The sequence below is a fragment of the Henckelia pumila genome, chromosome 3 (assembly GCF_033568475.1).
Source record: "Henckelia pumila isolate YLH828 chromosome 3, ASM3356847v2, whole genome shotgun sequence".
NCBI classification, from domain to species: domain Eukaryota; kingdom Viridiplantae; phylum Streptophyta; class Magnoliopsida; order Lamiales; family Gesneriaceae; genus Henckelia; species Henckelia pumila.
Window position 1 is genome coordinate 140,652,157 of NC_133122.1, and position 18,323 is coordinate 140,670,479.

The 18,323-nt window shown below is 36.2% G+C and overlaps 1 protein-coding gene across 1 annotated transcript; it reads left to right on the plus strand.

Moving 5' to 3' along the window:
* The first annotated feature begins 5,588 nt into the window (after positions 1 to 5,588).
* LOC140889627 (uncharacterized) lies at positions 5,589 to 7,561 on the plus strand. Its single transcript, XM_073297347.1, has 2 exons — positions 5,589 to 5,850; positions 6,837 to 7,561. The coding sequence occupies exons 1-2, from the start codon at positions 5,589 to 5,591 to the stop codon at positions 7,559 to 7,561; spliced, it is 987 nt and encodes a 328-aa protein (XP_073153448.1).
* The last annotated feature ends 10,762 nt before the right edge of the window (positions 7,562 to 18,323 follow it).

The window sequence follows — 18,323 nt, forward strand, 5'->3', positions numbered from 1 at the left end:
CAGAGCCAAGGAAGAACCTATCTTGCCAAACAAAAGCAAATTTGGTAGGAAGGAGACTGAGGATAAGGAGTTTGAGGATGATGACTTGTTGTCCGAAGAAGAACCAAGTACCAAGAAACAAATTAGTTTCAAAGTAGGCGAGTTCACCATATCGGTGGATTGTGCCACTGGATTTGTGATCTTGCCTGATATGTTCAAGTCTAAATAGGAGCCTACAAGTTCTGTGGAACCAATGCAGGGAGATGGTAAGGAAGATGCCTCTAGGGAATCTTGCAGTGGGGTGACTATACAAGAGGAACCACATAAACCGAAGAGAGTGGTCATCAAAAAACCTGCTATTGATATGACCAAACATATCAGGCCTTTATATATCAAGGCGCATGTGAATGGTCAACCAATCTCAAGGGTGCTGATTGATAATGGTTCTGCAGTGAACATTCTACCACTAAGGGTGAAACTGATCTAATTCCAACAGAGGTTTCCGTAACAGCATTCACTGGGGAAGCTACTAAGACTATTGGAGTGTTCCCTGCAGAGGTAATAGTGGGGAGTAAAACTTCCATTTCAGCATTCTTTGTGGTGAACTCTTCTGCCAATTTTCAAGCTTTGTTAGGCCGAGATTGGATACATGCAAATCATTGCATACCATCATCAATGCACCAGTTCCTGATGTTCTGGATAGGAGATGATGTGGAGATCGTACAAGCAGATTCTCAACCTTTCCAAACAAATTACAACGTGGTTGAATCCAGATATTACAATGGTGATTTTGGGCCGATTAAGTTCTATGGGCAGAACAAAAGTGGACAACCTAAATCTATGTATATGGAGACATTAGGAACCAATGAAATGTTTGACAGAATCCTTAAGACTACTATCATTGCGCCGCCCAAGCCGATGATCCAGCCCCTCATTGAAGGTGTCGATGATTGAGTTCCAAGTGGTTAGAGGTAGCTGCAGCCTCTATCAAGAAATCACAGGTGCAACAGACAATTGAATTGGTACGAGACAACCTACTGTGGGAAGTAAATGGTTCTGAGATCATTTATGAGGAGGAACCTGAATCTTCTGAAGAATTACAACTGCAAGACCTTGCATTTGCACCATCACAGTTAGAGGATCACCAACCTCAAGTTCAAGATCCTTTATAGGAAGTGAACTTGGGAAAATTGGATAATCCAAGCCTATGTATATTAGTTCATTGCTAAATGATGAATTAAAAGTCAAGGTGAAGGATCTGCTGGCAGAATTCAAAGATTGCTTTACTTGGAGTTATGAGGACATGCCTGAGTTGGACCGACATTTGGTAGAACATCGTCTTCCTACACTACAAGAAAATATGGAAACAACAACGTTGATATAACAACGCTTTGATCATGAAAGTGTTGTTAAATGTTGTTTGTTGACCTTTAACAACGCTTTTAATTAAAAGCATTGTCTATGAGCGTTATTTTCGTCTCAACGACAATGCTTTTAATAAAAACATTTTTAATTGTGTTGTTTAAAATGTCTACCACAACACTTATTATAAATGTCTTGGATGAGCATGTTTTTCAGAAATATGTATATACATGGACACACAAATATATACATTGAATAGATACATACACATATAATTAGTCTCTTTCTCTCTCCTTCCCAAAGCCATTCTCGCGATCCCCTTTCTCCCCAAACCCTAACAGCCTCTCCATGCCGTCGATTTGCCGCCATAGCCACCGGAAAGCTACCAGTTGAAGATAGAAAAGGTAAGAGCTCGTACTTGGCATCAATTTAATACCAAAATGTTGAGGAATCTCGGGCCAAAGCTCAAACCGTCATATCCCGTTCGCAATTGGAGTTGTGCAGGTTCTTGTTCTTTTCGACTTTGTGCTATTTATGGTCGTCTCTTGGTTTCCAGCTTCACTCAATCAATCGTCTCTCCCCTTCGCTCAATCTATCGTCTACCCTACGCCCTTTTGCTCTGTCTGAAATTATCCACCGGAATGCATAGTTGGTTCAACGCTGGGATTGTTCCTTTGCATAAGTTGTTTTTATGGAGTAACTTCGAGGATTCGATCAGCGGAGAGGTGAGTTTCTCCTCGCGCATTTTAGTTTTTTAAAGTTGCATTTGTTTGTGGCGGATATGATCTGAAATATGTTGATTGCATAGGTCGATCCCACTGTTTGGTATTGTAGTTATCTTTGTTTGGGAAATTGTAGACTTGTGAGTTCACTAAGCAAAGAATGAGCTGTTTTTTAGTTCCTCTATTTTCTGGTTGTGGTTCATTCTTGTTTTTCTTTAAATTTTGGTATTGATTTGGTTTCTAGATTAGTTTTGGGGAGTTCTGATCACTGGCCACGAAAATGCATGTTATGAGGAAATAAGAATTTTTCGTTTTCAACACGGGATTAAATTTCTGAAAATTGAAGCACTACTACTGTTTATAACTGAAAAAGGTGAATATTTTATATTTATATGGATTTGAACACTGATATTTTAGTTGATTTTACTATGTCTCCATTATGTTTCTTTTTTTTTTTTTATTTTGGGAGGAAGGAGATGATCTGTTTCTGCCGAACCTCATTATTATTATTTTTCAAGTGTGTCAGATCAAATTGCACAATATCTTTGGAAATTATTTGGGGGTAGACCTCATATGGAGCTGAGTCTAGTTATTTATCATGTCTGATCAAATCGAGCGTTCCTAGCAGACACATATGTTGGCAGATACAAAGCAGTTCTTTTAGCAGCTTCTGTTGAGTTTCTGGTTAGTTTTTCATGAATTCAGATGCTTTATTTCTCAAAAACATTATAGTCGCTAAACTTTTCCTTCATTTAGGGGCTTGGGCTGCTAGCTCTGCAAGCTCATTATCCAAAACTGAAGCTACCTCTTTGCAACATATATGATAAAAACTCTCATTGTGTTCAAGTTAAAGGAGCCAAAGATGTGCTCCTGTTTGTTGGCCTTTACTCCGCAGCCATTGGATTCAGAGGAATAAAAGCTGCAATGCCATCACATGGTGCTGACCAGTTTGAAGATAAAGATCCGAAGGAGGAGGGACAGAGCTCCAAGCTATGGCCCGAGAACTCAGTGAAATCAATAAAGGTCTGCCCATTCTGTTAAATATTTTGCTAACTGAAACTAGATAAACTTGCTAGAGGAGAACTACAAAATTCATAAAATATTCTGCCTATGTGTTCATTTGTTAACATGGTAATCTGTTCAAGAGAAACATGGCTTATTTATTCCTTCTCACATTGAACAGAAGTGACTCTTTCCTTCAGGTTATTTTCTTCATTTTATGTTTTTACAAAACTTACAAACTTTACCATGTTTAACGAATGGTTCCAAATTTGGTAGGTTGGGCCAGCCATGTTGTGAGAATGTTGTCGTCTAGGTTTGTGGATGTCCTGACATAGTGGAGATCCTTTAGTGACTAGGTTGTGAGTTAATTGGAGTACTTGCTCTGCAGGAGGTGAAATATTTAATTTACATTTTGTATAACTCGTAGGAAACTGTTTAAATTTACTTTATAGTGGCTTATCTTTTGATGATTCATGATATGATAGTAAAGATTTCTCAACGAGCCCATTTATTATGCTTAAACAGCTTATATTTTATATCTCCAAATTTTCAAGACGTATTCAGTGGAGAGCAAAAACAACACATGGCGGGGATGTTTCTGTGAAAGAATTGTTTGGATATAATTCCAAGAGGCGAGATTTCCAGATTGAACATGATAACGATGCCGAGAAACTACTGGCTGATATGGAATGGAAGGATAGCAAACACAGACACTGAGCCCTTTTTGAAACGACAGATGTTGCATGTATACAATAGAAGGTAAATTTTAGTTTCTTGTGTGTTTCTCTAAATTTCTTGAGTTTCATTATTTTCTTGTTCTTGATATATTATTTCCCCTCTTTATGCACACAATCCAGTTGATTCCTGACTCACGTGTCATAAATAAAATGTCAATGAATTTTTTTAATTTTGCTTTGAATTTTTGAATTGGAACTGTAGCATGAGTTTCAAGCCTTGACTATGGTTCCTCTGTTTATATTCTATAGGAGTTGATTCTCTGCTAGCTTCTGTTCACTTTGTAAGATTCTTGTTATCCCAACTCTAATATGATTTGTTAAGAAATGTGCTACTAGATTTTACCAATATAGATTTTTAGTTGGGAAGTAATAGTTACAACATTGCCGAGTTTACCTCAAGAGTTACAACACCGTAAGTTTATAATTTTCATTCGATTTAATCGTCTGCAGATTAATTGTATTTTACCCCAGATTAGGAATTTCGATTATTATCGATAATAATTTTTTTTCCCATTCATTTTGACATTTTCCTACTAGTAAGTTTAGTTCTATGATGAAAACGAACATATGCAAGTAATGTATGCATACAGTTCATTTATTTTGGGAGGACATGGCCGTGTCAATGGGCTGGGGACCCTTTACGCCTCTAATTTTGAACATGGGCATTTTCATTTGAATTATTATTCATGAAACTAGCATATGACATTTACATCTTCTATTGGATTTTGGTTAAAGATATTGTGTGAGAAAGAGACAATGAAATGTTGGTACATATTTTGTCTGAAAAATTGAAGTTCGACACAAAGAATGGCAGAATGAGGGGATGATTAGAACTAATTTTTTATCGATCTATTCTTTAAATATAGCTTATTAGTTTTTGGCCATTTTTTAATTGAAAAATAAGGCAAGTGTTTAGTGTAATTTTTTTTAAAAGTTTCCATATTGCAAATAGAGTTGGTTTGACTTGATTGTAATCTCTAAGGTTTTGTGTCGATATTTTTCATGCTTTATAGTGCTACAACGCTTCTATTTGTCAAAGTGCTCTAAAATTTTGAATTTTGAGTTTCGTAATTCGTAGTTACCGTTCTCTGCTGCCAAATGTGATTAAGTTTATTTTTTATTTTGATCTATTCATATTTGGTTTATGTTTGTTTTTATTTTTAATAATTTACAGTATGGAGTTACGAATTAAAGGAAAAAAGATTGTTGCGTCTTTTATGAAAGCTCGGGATGCTAACATGTGCTGAAGTGAGTAATCAAAATTTTTCAAGATTAATGCATATTTTTTTCCTAGTGTTCATTAATTTAGAATTCGATTATTTTTTATATTTGAACGATATATAATATTTGAAGATTGTATATTAAATTTTATTTTAGAAATTTTGGAATTTTGAGTGATTTATAATATTGAAAATTTGTGATTTAATTTTTTTTTATTTAAAAAAAACAACGTTTTTTTATGTGTTGTCTTTAACAGAAATGACAACGCTTTTTATGCATTGTATTTTACCAGAAATGAAAACATTTTTTATGCGTTTTCTTTACCAGAAACGACAACGCTTTTTACGCGTTGTCTTTTCCAGAAACGACAACGCTTTTTATGCGTTGTCTTTGCCCAAAACGACAACGCTTTTTTCGCGTTGTCTTTGAGCATGGTCTTTTACATCATTGGCTACGACAATGCTTTTTTGGTGACATTAACAACGCGGAAAAAGCGTTGTATTTCACCTTTTCTTGTAGTGCTATCAAAGATGATTTCAAGCCACATAAACAACCAGGGAGGAGAATGTCCAAAGAAGTAGAAGCAAAGGTAAAAGAAGAAATAGAAAAATTGGTGAAAGCAGGGTTCATCAGGCCAATCAGATATGCAGAGTGGCTCTCAAATGTGGTTCCTGTGATAAAAAAGAATGGAAAGCTGAGAATTTTTATTGATTTTAGGAATCTTAATCTGGCTACTCTAAAGGACGTCTATGTGATGCCGATAGATGACATGCTTGTGGATTCGGTGGCCAACAATGAACTATTATCGTCATGGATGGCTACTCCGGGTACAACCAAATAAATATTGATGAAGGAGACACAACAAAAACGGCCTTCAGATTTTCAGGTGCTATTGGCACTTTTGAATGACTTGTGATGCCATTTGGATTAAATAACGTCGGTGCAACCTACCAAAGAGAAATGAATGCAATCTTTCATGATATGATTAACCACTTTATTGAAGAATACATTGATGATATCGTGGTGAATTAATGGAAAAAACAGAGGATCATGTGGAACATTTGAAAAAAAGTTTTGAACGGATGAGGAAACATGATCTAAAATTGAATCCAATGAAGTGTGCATTTGGAGTTAAAGCGGGGAACTCTTGGGTTTTCTGGTGCACCAGCGAGGTGTTGAGTTAGATCAGAACAAGTCTAAAGCCATCTTGGAGGCCAAGCAGCCTAAAAGTAAAAGGGAACTCCAACGGTTCCTTGGTCAGGTAAATTACTTGAGAAGGTTCATTTCCAATTTGGCAGGAAAAACTAAAGAATTCTCTCAGTTGCTGAAGCTCAAAGAGACAGAAAAATTTATATGGGAAGGTCACCATCAAGAAGCATTTGAAAGGATAAAATAATATTTGTCTAAAACTCCAATATTGATGCCTCCAAGATATGGGGTTCTTTTTAAATTATATATTGCAGCCGCTCCAGAATCAATAGGGTGTTTACTAGCCCAAAATAATGAAGAAAACAAGGAGCAGGCTATATATTACTTGAGTCGTTCACTTCATGAGGTGGAATGTAAATATTCTTCTATTGAAAAATTGTGTTTGGATTTGTTTTATGCATGTACCAAATTGAGGCACTATTTAATTCAGTCAACTGTATTTGTTGTGTCAAAAACTGATTTAATTAAGTACATGTTTAGTAGACCTGTATTATCAGGAAGAATTGGTAAATGGTCATTATCTTTAGCAGAGTTCACATTGGTTTATTACCCTCAAAAGTCCATGAAGGGACAAGACATTGCAGATTTTTAGCTCATCATCCAGGTTCTGACGAGTCAGTACAAGAAGATATGGAAATTCCGGTGTATGGGATCGAAGAACAACCATGGATATTGAGATTTGATGGATCCAGCACTGAAGGAACTGCAGACACAGGAGTAATAATCATATCCCCAACCAGAACAAAAACAGATTTATCCTTCAATTTGGATTTCCCCTGCACCAAAAACCAAGCTGAGTACGAAGCACTGGTGATTGGCTTGGAGGTTCTCAAGGATTTGAAAGCCAAGAACGTGCAACTGATTGGGGATTCACAGTTGGTACTTCGGCAAGTAGCTGGGGAATACAAATGCGCCAGTTTATCATTGACCCCATATTTTTCAGCCACTTCACAGCTGGCTGATGATTTCGAAGAGATCAACTTTCAATATGTACCAAGAAAACAAAATTGGGAAACCAATGAACTAGTCCAGATTGCGTCGGGGTTAAGACTGTCCGAGGAACTCATCCATAGATTGGTGCTTATTCAGAAGAAAAATCACACTTCCATCATACAAAGGGGATTACAGGTAGAAAATGTTAATATGGATGTTAACTTGGCACGAGATTGGAGAGAAGAGCTGAAAAAAGCTTTACAATTCCCTGAAAAATCAGTTCCATACGGGTTGAGGATGAAAGTCCTTAACTATATATTGGTTGAAGGTGATCTATATATAAAAGGAAAGGATGGGTTGCTACTACAATGCATTGGGTTCCCCGAGGCATTGTAAGTCATGAAACAGGTTCATGAGGGTATGTGCGATGCACATCAGTCGGGGATTAAGATGAGATGGCTCGTGAGGAGGCATGGGTACTATTGGCCATCAATGTTGAAGGACTGTATCAGATATTCCAAAGGATTTCAACCCTGCCAAAAACATGGCAATATCCAACGGGTTCCTGCCGATGAGATGTATGACATTGTAAAGCCATGGCCATTCAGAGGATGGGCCATGGATTTAATTGGAAAGATTTACCCTTCTTCGTCTAAAGGCCATAGTTTCATTATTGTGTCCACTGATTTTTTTACTAAGTGGGAAGAGGAAATATCGTTGAAAAAAGTGGAGCAAAAAGATGTGATTGACTTTATCAAGGAACACATTATACACCGATTTGGTATACCAAAGTCCATCATTACAGATCAAGGAACCATGTTCGTGGGATCAAAAGTTAAAGATTTTGCAGCAGATTATGGCATTAAGCTACATTGTTCCTTGCCATATTACCCTTAGGCTAATGGACAAGCAGAAGATTCTAATAAAGTGTTGATCAAAATTCTGCAGAAAATGATGGAGGACAATCCAAGGGATTGGCCTAGGTTGTTGTCCGAAACATTGTGGGCATATAGAACATCGAAGAGAACTGCAATTGGGGTAAGTCCTTTTGCGCTAGCTTATGGGCACGAAGCTGTGTTACCCATGGAAATCATGGTTCCATCGTTATGAATAGCTATGCAGAATCACTTAATCCCTGAATTATACAATGAAGCTATGATCACAGAATTAGAGGATCTCGATGACATGCGAATGCAACCTCTTAATAGCATAATGGTTCAAAAAGAGAAAGTGGCTCGGAGTTATAATAAAAGGGTTAAAAGTAAGTCATTCCACGAAGGAGACCTCCTGTGAAAAGTTATATTGCCTATAGGAACTAAAGACAGTGAATTGGGAAAATGGTCTCCAAACTGGGCAGGACCATTTAAGGTTCATCGAGTACTAGATGGGAACGCTTATTGGTTGGCTAGTGTGGAAGGGAAGCTGCACAAAAGATGCATCAATGGCAGGTACTTAAAGCAATATATCCCTAGCATGCGTGAAGAGCATAAACTGAAATTAGTGTAAATAACTTTGAAAGCTATCGTTGTAAATATTTGTAAATAAATAAATAAAGTAGGCTAAGTAGCCAATTTTAATAATCGTGTGCATTGGTAATAATTCTGGAAGGATGTGCAGGTATTATAAGGTACAATATACCATTAACCCGAATGGTTAAATTAATCAAAGTGTTCGCACGCACATGCATTCAAAAAGCGGCCACGGTTCTTTTGGCCATAATAGTGTTAAAACATATAAAAGATATGAAAATATTGTTTTTTCCATGAAACAATAAAATTACCCAAGTGCGGCTGCCAGTTCTTTCCACTTCGATTTACATTCTCTCTGCACAGTCACAGATTCATTTAAAGCTTTGTTCCATCCTTGGTAATCATCTCTTTGATTCATCAGTTGGTTCCTTTTGGTCCGAATTTCCTCATCGACAGTCATTATTTGTGCCTTGAGATACTCGCCTTCTTCCAGTAACTCCGCTTTTCTGGATTCATGAACAACAAGTTCGTTCTTCAAGTGCAGTATGCTTTATTCCACGCATCAAAGCTTTGACCCACCTCAATCAATTTATTGAAATCACTTTCTCAGGCACTCTTGAGAGCATCTCAAGTTTCTTTAGAAGCTTTGAAAGCTTCGAGTTTTGCAGAAGATTCTGCATGCTTATTCACAGCATCTTGGACCTGAGAAATAATAGAGGGAAGAGAATGAGAAGCCAGACCTAAGGGAGATCACTCAGAAAATCCTTGGGAACGTTGAAGCAGTTGGAAAGCAGATATAAGTTCTTGATATTGTTGATCAGTTAGTGCGAACAATTCCTGGTGGATCAAGAATTTAACAATGTTGGTAGCACGAGAAACTAACTCTACATCAGAATATTTTGAAATTTCAGGAAATGATTCACTCTTAAAGTCCTGCAAAAAGCTAAAGTCTAAATCCATAGTGACATCAGGAAGAGTGCACATCTGGATTATTCTTGAGGTGTGATCCTGAGACAAAGTAATGCAAAATAATGACATACCACCGACCTGAGTACAACAGGAACTGTAAGAGAACAATTACCACATAAGAGGTCGGAGCGGTGACCATATCCGAGGTTTGTTCACCAAAAGAGAATTTCCCATGAATGTTCATGTTGTTAGGGGGAAGAACATTTGATGGAATGTATGTGAGGATCTGTGCCGCAAGGATGTTTTTAGCAACATCAGCAGGCGTTGATGACTTTATGGGAAATGCCACGTTCTTCGGTTGCACAAAGCTTTGAGGCTGGTTCACTTCAACAGTTGAACCAGGAACATTGATAGTGGAAGGAATAGAAGAAACCGATATTTTATCATCTTCATCTACAAAAACCTCAAAACTGCGCGAGGACTGCATGGCTAGTCGTTTAGAAACTCGAGTATTTTTTCTATTCTTGGCAGGAATTGACTCATTTGGAACTCCATCACCCATGGTTTTAAGTTTTTTGGCAGAATTTTGGGCTCCAAAGAAGAAAAATATAATCATAAGCATGAAGATCAAGTTAAAATTCCAATCAAAAGGTATTATGTTACCAGGAGGAATCGCCAAAACAGCAGTAAGAGCCTGATACTTCGGAGTCCATCACGACATAAAAGGAACAATACTATCACGAGCAACTTCTTGAATCGGAGCCAGAAAGAGAGATCCCCAGACAACATTTAGTTTGGCAGTTGCCAAAGAGAAGCGACGGTCAACCAGTTCATCCCAAACACTCTTAGTCAGTTGTCGGGGGAAGAAGAGACGGCTCTCGGGTACCATAGGAGGAAAACCAAATTGTCGAGCCACAATTAAAGGGTTGTATATCTCAAAAGGGAGGGTGGCATTATCATTAGCAAGGGTATAACTGCTGACCAAGAATTTCAAATGAAGGCAAGAAATCCGTATCTCATCCACAATTTGAGGAAAGGATTTGTTTTGATGGGACATAAAGCGAAGAATCCATGGATAATCTTCCGTATTGAGATATACTAGCAGATAGTAGCAATCCTCTTCTCCAAGTGTATTGAAGAAAGTCATTAAAAAGTCCTTAGAAACTGTGGTGATACAATAGGCTAAAGCATTGCTATTAGAGGGATTAATGCTAGTGAAAGGAAGGTTATTAATATCCAAAAAATAGGAAAAGAGCCACAATTGCAAGAACCAGCACACACCTTGAAGTTTACGGAGGGGAGTGTCAAGAACACTTTTACTCAGCCCTCGATAAACATATCCTAAAAACATAACCCCTAAGTTGGCAACATTCTCAGTACTTAGCAAACGTGCGAGAGATAGGTACTCAGTGGAAGGACGACCAGAAGCTGGACAAAACAAGAATTTACAAACAAGTACCCATATGAACAAAATATGTTCCTCAGCAGTAGGGGTATCAGAAAAGGTACACCAGTTTCCTATTACAGAGGCATAGGAAGTATAATTCAAATACTCATCTGGGAGATTTGGAACATCGTGCATCGAGAGAACACTTATCAAATCCAGGCCAATGACCGAAAGCCTCAGCAAACGAAGGACATCATGAAGAGTAATGGTCATTGGCCCACTAGCGAACATGAAGGCATTGCAAGGAGGAGCCCAAAACGAAGCGCAGTTTTTAACAAATTGGTTTGTAATGGAAACAAGCCTTTAGTAAGCTGGATGAAGTAATACAAGCCTTGGGATTTCCAAAGATCCCCAAAATGTGGTTCTAACTTGTCAACCCAAATGACCCATTCCAGGGAGAAACAAGGCCAGGATTTAAACTTGGCAGCTTTGGTAGGGGGTTGTAAGGAACTGGTAAGGAGCAAAAAAGAGGTGGATAAAGAAGCTAGAGGAAACATGTTGGAAAAGACGGTTTGCGGTAAGGGAACTTCCACATAGGGAGCATGAGTCATGGTGGCTAAAACCTTAATACATTCGGGCTTGATGGAAAGAGGGTTTCATGGCCTGGAAAAAACAAAAACTCAGATTGGGAAGATGGGAGTTCCAAAATCCTAATAGTGGTGAAATCAATCATACACCTAAGGAAAATATGTATACCTAATTACTTCCAGCTTCTCGAGAACCTCAGACAAACCAAGAGGAGTAGAAGCCATGACTGGAAAACAAAGAAATGTTGCCCAAAAAAAAGGTGAATCATCCTATTTTAGTCCATTGTTGTTGCTTATGCAAGGTTTAACAAAAGAACAAATAGAGAGAGATCATCTTACCAGTCGGAGGAGCAGCAACGAATTACCAAAACCCTAAGCTACTGATGTGTTGTGGAAATAAAAAGGATGAGATCAGAAAACAGCTCAAGGTTATTAACAAGCGAAAACAAAGAGCTCAAAAGAGAGAGAGAAGCGCGAAAATCGAAGGAGCAATAATAATCAAGCTGGGATGACGTGATCAGTCAATTCAAAAATTGAGGAGCATGATCACCGATGTTATTTTTGAAAAATCACAAAGTTTATCCAGATAAAAACCAATCGGGAGTTCCCCGTATTCATAAAGCCCAACAATTCAGGTGCAAAGTCCAAAAGAAGAATTAGGTTCATGGTCCAGGTTCGATGGCCAGCGGGCCATCAACCTGCAGGGGACAATTGTTAACCCATAAAATAAAGCATTTTATTGGCCCAAAAGAAACCTAAAAATTTTACTCTAAATCCCAATGGCCGTGGCCCAAATAAATTCAGCCCAAGTTGAAGTCTGTGAAGAAAAGCGGCAAAAATGATGAAAGAATGAGATTCAAATTAAATCAAGACCAAGTCAAAAGTGGTTGCAAGAATAGTGGTAAGAAAAACGTGGCTCACTTCCATGAAGAGTGGGAAGTTATTCACGCAGGAACAAGAATAAAAGAGAATCGGCAAAAGAGAGAGAAGGGCATTCACAACAACACTTCAAGCCCCAAAAGCTCTGAATTTTATAGCAACATTTCTGCAAATATTTCATACATTCATCTTGTTATTTTTCAGTAATTTCAGCGTACATATTTAGCTTGTTTTTGCTGGGTTCCTCGAATTATTACAACAATTTCCTTTGTAGTTATTATGGCAAACACTTGTCATTTTGAATTTTCAGTAGCAAGTAATAGATATTTCGTTTGCTATTAATAATTCTCCTTGCAGTTCACTTTAGTTCTTTGACATTTTACCAGTGAACTTGAGACCGACGACAAAATCGAAGCTTATTTTCGCTTGGTTTTAAAAGTTAGATTTTTATTTTTTATTTATATTTTCATTTGGCACTCACGTGTCTGGCACGCCTGCAACCAACCCACTGGAGCCAATTTTTGTGTGCAAACAATAACATATAAGATTGCCAAACCAAAACCAATGAGAAGCCAATCATTGTTATTCCAATTATCGATGAAAATTGTAAATCTTTTGAGACTTATAAATTCAAAGAAAGCTCACATTTACTCAATTTACAGAGAAAAGGGCGTCTCCCTAAATTTGAGAGGCCCTTGACTCCCGAGTGACGAGTACTTCTTGCTATTTATAGTCTATGATGTCGATTTGAAGTCTGAAAAATAAGAACCTTAAATTTGTATGAAAATTAGGGAAGAAAATAGAAATCGACAAAAAAATTCACCTACTCTTTGGTGCAACGGGTTTAGGCGAATGAGCGTGCTGATACCGTGCCCTAGATAAAAAAAATTGAAATCGTGAACAAACTAAACTCATGACTTTCTGAAATCTTGTGCCCTTAATTGTGAAATTGAAGAAAAATGCAAATGGAAGAAAGATTCATGTGTTAGACTGGAGGAAAAGAATTGAACGGTGGTAGATTTACCCCTCTTTGCTGCAACGGATTGTCTTAGGCGGAAGTGAGAGATCTGTAACCCAAATTAATACGATTGTAAGAAGATCCGACTGATCTACGTGCATGTTGGATTCTTCGCTCGTTCATCCAGAGGGTATGATCTGAGCGGTAAGCACTCCTTTCAAGCTTAATGGATTTGGAAGACATTGCCAGACTTGTCCAGGAATTTAAGATCTCACAAACTGGCGAACAAGAAGTTACAGTCAAGAACTCCTAAAGCTCGCTATTTTAAACATTTGGATGTCATGGAGGGATGGGGTTTCGGAAGTTATAGCTATTTAATAAGGCTCTATTTTCAAAACAGATGTGGCGAATTATCATGATCCCAGACTCCTTGGTGGCAAGAACTCCTAAAGCTCGCTATTTTAAACATTTGGATGTCATGCATGCGCCCTTGGGAACAAACCCGTCTTTTATTTGGCGCTCCTTAATTTGGAGTAGGGATCTATTGGAGGTTGGGCTTTGTTGGCGAGTTGGCGATGGAAAATCCCTTGATATTTTTCAGGATAAATGGATTCCGTCTTTGCGAGCGATCCAGGGTGCCCATAAATTCCATACAGCTTCCAGTTGGCACGTAGGTTCACTCACTGATTAACAACTCCCAGTGGAATGAGAGTTTAATTCAGAGTGTCTGATCTCCTTATATTGCTCCTCAAATACTCTTAATTTCGTTATCTGGAACCCAAGCTGAGAACCATAGATTTTGGAAATTTGAACCAAAGGGAAGATATTCAGTAAAGAGTGGATATCGATTAAGTGTTGGGATCGAGGACCCCCTTGAGCATCATTCGAGCCAAGCTTTGTTACGGAGTTGGTGGTGGTTTATATGGTCGCTATATATCCCCTCGAAGATTAAGGTGTTTTGGCGGCAAGTGTTTCATAATATTATTCCCACTGGCTCTAATCTGAATTCCCACCATGTACCGAGTTCGGACCGATTCCCACTTTGTTCTTATTCTGAGAATACTACAAGCCACGCATTATTATACTGTCCGACTTTGAAGAGGTTCTGGAAACATAGTGAAGTTTGGATTTCTCTCAAATCCTTTTGGACCTTGGATATACGAGATTTTTGCATGCAGTTAATGGGGAACCCAAGTTGCAGTCAGGTCAAAGCTTTTGTGTGTCACATGTGGGTGATTTGGGCGGAGAGGTGTAGGGTTGTTCATGGAGGGGAGACTCGAGATTTGAGGAATGTTATTGCTTCGGGCCAAGTGTTGCTAAGTGATTATAAGCAGGCAGTACAAGATCTTAATCTTGGACAACACAGGATGAAGTCCTCTTCTCCAAAATGTTGGCAATCACCGTCTGTTGGGCAACTTCGGCTGGATGTTGATGCTAGCTTTAATGTGAATGCTAATTGTTGTGGTATTGGTGGGGTGGTGCGTAATCAAGAGGGTCAACCAATTGTGGCTTTCGGAAAATCTATCTCGATGCCTGCAGATTCGGTTGTTCTAGGAGAGTTGTTGGCAATTAGAGAAGGACTTCAGATTGTTCACGAAAGAGGACTTCAAGAGGTGAGTATTTCATCATATTCACTACTGGCAGTGCAAGCAATCACACAGTCTAGTGATGATTTTATTTATGTGGGTCTCTGTGCTTTAGATATTATTACTTTAGTTTCGGACCTGAATATATTATCGATTTTTCATGTTAGCAGAACGACCAATATGGTGTCCCACTCTTTAGCCAATTTTGCTTGCTCCTGCACCATTTTGTTGGGTGTCTGGGACCTTTTCCATTTGGCTTGTAAATCTTGTAATGTCTGATATTTCGTAAAAAAATTACAGGTTTACGTCAAAAAAAGTATAAAGTATTGAAAAATTCTATCTTTGCTTTAAAAATAAGAAAAACGTAAAATATGTTATATATAGATTCTATTTAAGTGATTGATTTGATTGTAATATTTTTTTTATACACTAATCCCTGCACCCTATAAATAAAAGTGTTTAGTTCATATAAATGACACTCATCTTTCTCTATTGTATTTCTGTCGTCTTTCATTATCTCATATTTCTTCATTAAATTTATAATACATTATTAACATGAATGTTCTTCAAGGTAGAGAAAAAAAAGTTTATTCTTATCTTTGTATGAATACTCTCGAAGAAGCACAATATTTAGATTTTATATTGATTCTCCTCGAAATAACATAAATTTTAGTTTTATGTTCATGCTTCTAGTTTTATAGTAATGCTCCCGAAGTAGCACAATACATAGATTTAATATTGATGCTCTTGAATAAGCACAATATGCAGATTTCATATTGATGCTATTGAAATAGCACAAATTTTATTTTATGTTAATACTTCTAGTTTTATACTAATGCTCCTGAAGTAGCACAATATTCAAGTTTAAAATTGATGCTCTTGAAGTAGCACAATCTCATAATTTTATGTTTGAAAATTTAGCAAGATCTAAATTGTTCTATCGATATTCCTGAAGAATATTGATGTTAAAATTTTTATTCAATCCAAATTTATGATTTAAGATCTAAATGTACATTTATATTCATGAAGAATATTAGATATATGATTTGAGATTTGAGATCTGTTAATATTCCCGATGAGTATTAATATAATATAATATAAGATATAAAATATGTCAATATTCCTCATATATATATATTATATATATATTTATATATTGATTTACAACATAAAATTTGTATTCCTGAAGAATATCAATCTAAAATCAAATATCTATCAATTTTTTGAAAAAAAAAATATTTATTGAGTTTAGACCTATCAACATTCATGAAGAATGTTGATTAAGATTTGTATTGATATAGCATATTATAAAATTGTCAATATCTTGAAAATTATTGATATGTCAATATCTTGAAATGATTGATATTTAATACTACTGAAAGATATTGATGAAAAATATAAGATTTATCGATATCCTTGAAAATTATTGATATAGTATATAAGATTTATCGATTTCTTGAAAAATATTAATATACAATATATTATTTGTTAATATTTTTGAAGAATATTATTCAAATTAAATCTATGATTTATCAATATTATTTAAAGATATTGAGATAAGACTCAATATATGTCCATATTTATGAAAAATATTGATATAAGATGAAGATCTGTCAATATTTATGAAGAATCAAGTTTTCCAAGATTTGCCTAGAAGAATTTTGGTATAAGACTTGCTAACAATAATGATATAATATCTAATATTATCAATATTATCGAAGAATATTGATCCAAAGTCTGAAGTTTGTTTAAAAATATTGATATTCCGATATTTATCTTAATTTTTGAAGAATTTTGACCTATGATTTGTGAAAAATACTTATCTAATTTCAAATATAAAGTTTGTCGATATTTTTGAAGAATATTGATATATGATGTAAAATATTCTTGAAAAAGAATATATGAGATTTGTTAATATCATTAAGAATGTTGACTTAAGAGTTAATATTTTTCAATATTGAGACGTGATTTAAGATCTGAAAATATTCCTGAAGAATATTAAGTTGATAGCATGATATAATATTTACCAATATTCTAGAAGATTTTATATTGGCATACCATATATAGAAAATCTTGATGCTAATATGAATTGTGTTTAATTATTCGATTTTCGATTCTTACAAAATCATGCTTAAATATTTTACTTACAATATTTTGTTGTTCAAAATAAAATAATGAACAACTAATATTAAAATATTCTTAAAGAATATCAATTTAAAATCGAATATCTATCAATATTTCTGAAGAATGTTAATTTTAATCAAACATGGATTTATATTCCCTTCATAACCAATAAATGATCCACAAGATCATTTAAGACTTCATCTTTTCAAATGAAATAATAATTCACCCGCAGTAAATTAAGATGTAAGTACTCAAAGAAATTTATATACGTCATATATTCGTATAAAGCTACTAAAACGTACCCGAGGTACGTTAAATAATCTCTATCACACTTGATACAAAATTTGTGGAGAAAATTAATTACTACCCAAATTATATTCCATCGTAACTTAAATATATGCATTTAAGCTCCATAAAATCATTTTATTGCTGAAAAAAATTATGTGTTTGATAATATTTGGATTTTTCAAATCCAATTACATATTCATTCAATATGATATTATTTCAATAAATTACTCTAGAAGTGTGAGACCTCGGTTCTAAACAACTAATCTCGGTATTAAACAACAATTAGTCAATCAAGAACCAAGATTAAAAGCAATAAGAAATTTTTTTATTTTTTTATTTTTTAAAAGGAACAGTGCTCCGCTCGATCTGCAAGATCTTGCAGATCGAGCGAGCCAAAAATCTCAAGCCCCTGTCCGAGGCAAAACAGCCCTCGCTCGATCCGCAAGATCTTGCGGATCGAGCAAGACACAAAAATCCTGAATAGTGGACTGAACGTTTTCTCTCGCTCGATCCGCAAAATATTGCAGATCGAGCGAGGACAGAAACATGGCAAAAAGAACAGCAGAAGCTAGCTGAACTCAATCTCACACATTCAATAAACAATCATGCATCAAAACATACTATCTCCAATTAATACATGAAGTTTTAGAGTCTATCAACTATGCATATGGAAATAACATGAAATCGAGGAGCTCGCATAATCGATACAACATAAACAACGAAGTTCGAGATCTAAACATGTTCTAACATAAACTAGGTAGACATGCCGACACGACTTCTAAACCGAGTCTCACTTCTACATCTTTCCCTCGAAGCTAATCATGCCTCTTCTGACTTGGTCCTGCCCCACCTGTTGCCAAGTACACATACAAAACAAAGCAACAGCCGGATAACCGGTGAGAATGATAATCCCAGTAAAAGCAACATATCAAATAATAAATAAACAATATGCTATCAAGACAACATATTCA